Source organism: Mauremys reevesii, linkage group 1, assembly GCF_016161935.1.
Source record: "Mauremys reevesii isolate NIE-2019 linkage group 1, ASM1616193v1, whole genome shotgun sequence".
NCBI classification, from domain to species: Eukaryota; Metazoa; Chordata; order Testudines; family Geoemydidae; genus Mauremys; species Mauremys reevesii.
The window spans coordinates 7,310,344-7,314,837 of record NC_052623.1 but is presented as its reverse complement, the minus strand read 5'-3'; the positions used below and the strand labels follow the sequence as shown (position 1 = coordinate 7,314,837).

Below are 4,494 nucleotides of genomic sequence, written 5' to 3'. Positions count from 1 at the left end.
TCTATTGAGCACAGTTATAACACAGCATGATTATGTCAGTTTCCATGGGGGAAACTTGCCTCTGTTCCAACATAGGCATTAGGGTGACACCCTCTTGATGGTCAATTCACACATACCCCTTCCACCTACTGCTGGGTTTCTTACACTTTCTTCTGCAACAACTCAGGCTGTCACTATCAAAGAAGGAAACGGGACTTCATGGACCATAGATCTGATCCATGACATACTTCCTAACAGCTAGATGTTGGCGTGTGCCCTAAAACACATGGACATAGAGGCTTTCCAAAATATTGAATTTGCTGTCACTATTGTAACTGGATAGCCTCACTATCCATGCAAATGCCCAAACCATTCCTGATTCTTAGTTATCTCATGGACTCAACTTCCTCTTGTGGCAATGAGTTCCTCAGTCTAATTAGGCATTGAGTGAAGAAAGCATCTTTTTTTTCCTCTTTTGAATTTACCAAGCTTCAGTTTAACTGAATGTCCTCTTGATCCTTAGTAGAGAAGGAGAACACATTCTGGATCTGCGCTGTACCAGTCTGTGTATTATTTTACAGTATTTCATATCCCCTCTTATTAATCGCTGTACTAAGGTAACTATCCCAGCCTTTAAACCTTTCTCTGTATGAGACTTGGAATCATATGATCAGAGCAGAACCAACCTCACTCTGCTTCATACCAGCTGTTTTCCTTAGCCCCTGATCATTCTCATTTCCCTTCCCTGAACCTCTCTCGCTCGGCACTACCCGAGTGAGAAGGGTGCACAGAGGAGGGTGAAACATTGAATGATCTCATGGCATTGCATTTTCTGTATTTTTTGAATGATTTTCCATCCCACTCCTCCTACATCCAAGTGTTTTGCTTAGTATCTGCCCATGCTTGCACTGTGAACAGGGTTTCACCCAGCTGTGTACCATGATACCCACATCCTTGTCCTGAGTTCATACAAGTAAAATTAGAACCTAGTAAGGTGTTTGAGAAGTTCAAGCTTTTCATTCCAATGGCATAAATGTTGCCATTTTTTACATCAAAGTTAATCTGCTATCATGCTTCCCATTCACCTGGCTTGGTTATCTGCCTCTAAGGACTTTTCTGGACTTGACAATGCCCTAAATAATCTGGCGACATCTGTAAATGTTGCCACATCACTGCTCACCCTCCTTTCTCATATTTACTGTACTGTTATCAAGGGTGTAACTCCCCTCCACCTCTGTTTTTCTCCCTTCGCAGGCACCTTCAGCCATTCTGAGCCTGACGGATGCTTCAACTACCTCATGGCATCTTTCAACCTCACCCCTTCTGACCAATCAGCATTCATCCTAACAGGCATCCCTGGTCTGCAAGATGCTCACCTCTGGATTGCCATCCCTTTCTCTATGTTCTATATTATCTGCCTGCTGGGAAATTTCACGGTTCTGTTTATTGTAGGCAAAGAGCAGACCCTGCACAAGCCAATGTTCCTGCTGCTCTGCATGCTGGCACTCACAGACATCAGCACATCTAGCTCTGTCATACCAAAGGCACTGTGTATATTTTGGTTCAATTTGAAAGGCATTACTGTGGGTGGCTGCCTCACACAGATGTTCTTCCTTCATGCGGCTTCTGTTATGCACTCAGCCGTCCTTGTCACAATGGCCTTTGATCGCTACGTTGCCATATGTGACCCTCTGAGATATGCCACCATCCTCACCAACACACGGATAGCTAAGCTAGGGCTAGTGGGTTTGATAAGAGCTGTTCTCTTCATTCTGCCCCTGCCCCTGCTCCTGACCAGGCAGCCATTCTGTGCCAACCGCATTATCCCACATACTTTCTGCGAGAACATGGCTGTGGTGAAGATGTCATGTGGGGACATCACAGTCAGCAGATTGTACGGCTTGGTGGTAGCATTTGTAGTCAGTGGGTTAGACCTTATGCTCATTGCCTTGTCATATGGTCTGATCATCAGGGCCGTCCTCAGAATCTCCTCGAAGAGAGCCCATCAGAAAGCCCTCAACACCTGCACAGCCCACATCTGTGTGATACTGACATCTTATACTCCCTCCGTCTTCTCCTCTCTGACACACCGGTTTGGTCAGGGCATTGCTCCACATGTTCACATCCTCTTGGCCAACCTCTATTTCCTCCTTCCCCCCATGCTCAACCCTGTCATTTATGGGGTCAAAACCAAAGAGATTCGTGACAAAGTGGGCAAATACATCTGCAGAAAGTGATCATATGGGGCCACTGACTTGAAACCTGTGTGACAAGAGGGGCCAGGATATCTCCTTGTTAATCAAAGGTGCTCTGTCCCCATTTGGCTCATCTCAGCATTGTGGAATTTCACAGGCTGAGAAGTTCCTCACATCTAATGTCTTATCACACCATCACCAAGCACTGCTTTCTCCGTTGCTGAGTTCCCTATCCCTGAACATCTCCTGATACCTTTTAGTGTCACCCACCAGTTCCCACTCCTATCCCCTTGTCACTCGACCTGTCCATGCTTTCCAGGCCACCAGAAGATAGTGCAGCTTTCTGATGCTAGGTGGCTTTCCATTAGTTCCTATGTGAATAGGATTCATTCAGATAGTCAAAGACAAGGAAAGTAACTTCAGTGCTGAACTTTTTTATCATATGCACAGTGATCCAGTGAGCAAAATGTACCTGTTTTTATTACATCCATTCCTTCAGGAAGCCTGGAGGATAAACCAAAGTTTTCCATTGAAAAGTGCTAAGACAGGAAACCTGCTGCAGGAATTGAGGACTTGGCGAGAGTTGTGAAACCGTGTGTTTTTGAGAACCGGACTTTGCTGTGTTAAACTATCATGTTACTTTGGTGTCAAATTACTTGTTGCTTTGTGAAGTCGATTTTGGTTTTGCTTTTAAGCTGGACCTTACAAAATGTACACCAGCCTTTCCCATGCTGGAAGATGTCAAAAGTCGGTATTGAGATTTCATCTTGGAATTTGTGAAAAAGAGATTGCCATTAAACGTCCAGATGAATGAATCACTTGTAGTACTAAATCCTTCTACTGTGCATTACCCTGCATGACCTCTCTTGGCTGAGATCTCATTGTTGCCATTGTTTTCTGGAGACTTTGGACAGTTGGAGCATCAGTGGAGAGTTTGGTCTTTGGTGCCTCATACTCCTGACAACCAAGTTGAAAAATTGAAGGTTTTAAATACACAGATGCCGCTGGAGACAAAGACTATAGGGAACATGGCATATTTGCTCTGTTGTTGCTGTCACTATCTTTTAGCAATGCACAGTTGAAAGATTGTTTTCCCAGATGAATTTGATTTAAAAAAGTGTAACAAGATGCAAGGTGGTGTTACGGCGTACAGACAATGACACAAGAAAAAGGATTTCTAGCCTGAGTAAAGAAACATAGTGGACAGCTTGTATCACAAGCTAGGGTAAGAAATTGTTCATTCTTATCCAGTCTATCTAGTATCTTATGCTTAGTTTATGATTTTGTTTATTTGCTATGTAATCTGCTTTGATCTGTTTGCTAATACTTATAACCACTTAAAATATATCTTTTTGTAATTAAATAGATTTTGGGGGGTGTTTTTGGCTTTACCTAAACCAGTGTGTCTTTGAGTGAAGTGTGCCTTTGAGCTAGAGAAAATCTCAGCTTGGTTAGCACTGGTTCGTTGCATATCTTACCCACATCGAGGGAAGGGCAAACTCTATTAATGAGCTTACACTGGACAGATTCCTGTGCAATGCAAAACAGTATAATTTGGGAATTACATTCCTGTGTGCGAGAGCAAACCTGGGGAGCTGGGAATTGGCTGGTGTCCGCTGTTTGGTTTTGGGTAGGCCCTCAAGTAGCTCCGTTTGGGTTTGTAGCACCATCTGCTGTCGTGTTGGGTGATAACAGGGCCTGGTAAGGCTGTCTGTATCTCCAGCAAAGCAGCATGAGCAGGGCCAGTCCAGTTGGGTAGTTAGAGGGGTGCAGCAGTTCCCACGGCTCCCAGACTGTACCCCAGGGGTGACAACCCATCACACTCATACTCTCTAGAGCCCAAATTAGGTCCTCAAGCACCTGTGCTGCAAGAATGGTGGAGGGAATGTAATCCAAACAAAAGATCCAGATGTAGCAGTTGTTTGATTCCTTTAGCACTGTGTTCTCAGGGCACACCTACCTAAAATACCACCATACTCAAATAACCCTCAGGCAACAAATCCGGGAAACTCCATGGCTGTTCCCTCATAAAACATGGGATGACAGGTGAGATGACTTCCACGTCATTTGGTCCTGGGAGTAGTGAAAGAATCGCACACTGAGTGGAGAAGTCCCATGGTACTAGTGCTGACGCAGGTTAACAGAACCTGTTTCTGCATCAATTTCTGAAAGATCAACTCCTGATGCAGAGAGCAGATGAATTATTAGAACAGCTGGGAGCTAAGAGATATACATTCAACTTTAGATCTCACAAAAGGGTAATGGCAAATACCTTTGATGCCAGAATGCTGGGAGAAGAAAGCCTTTCCCACATGCTTTG

At 44.3% G+C, this 4,494-nt stretch overlaps 1 protein-coding gene across 1 annotated transcript; it reads left to right on the top strand.

The window, feature by feature from the left end:
- Window positions 1-1,277: 1,277 nt before the first annotated feature.
- On the top strand, window positions 1,278-2,216 carry LOC120398356 (putative olfactory receptor 52P1). The gene has a single exon (XM_039525756.1). It carries the CDS (start codon window positions 1,278-1,280, stop codon window positions 2,214-2,216), a length of 939 nt encoding a protein of 312 aa, XP_039381690.1.
- Window positions 2,217-4,494: the final 2,278 nt, after the last annotated feature.

Bases quoted from the DNA above. Each gene is read 5' to 3' on its own strand.
- LOC120398356 (XM_039525756.1), top strand. From the start codon at position 1,278: ATGGCATCTTTCAACCTCACCCCTTCTGACCAATCAGCATTCATCCTA.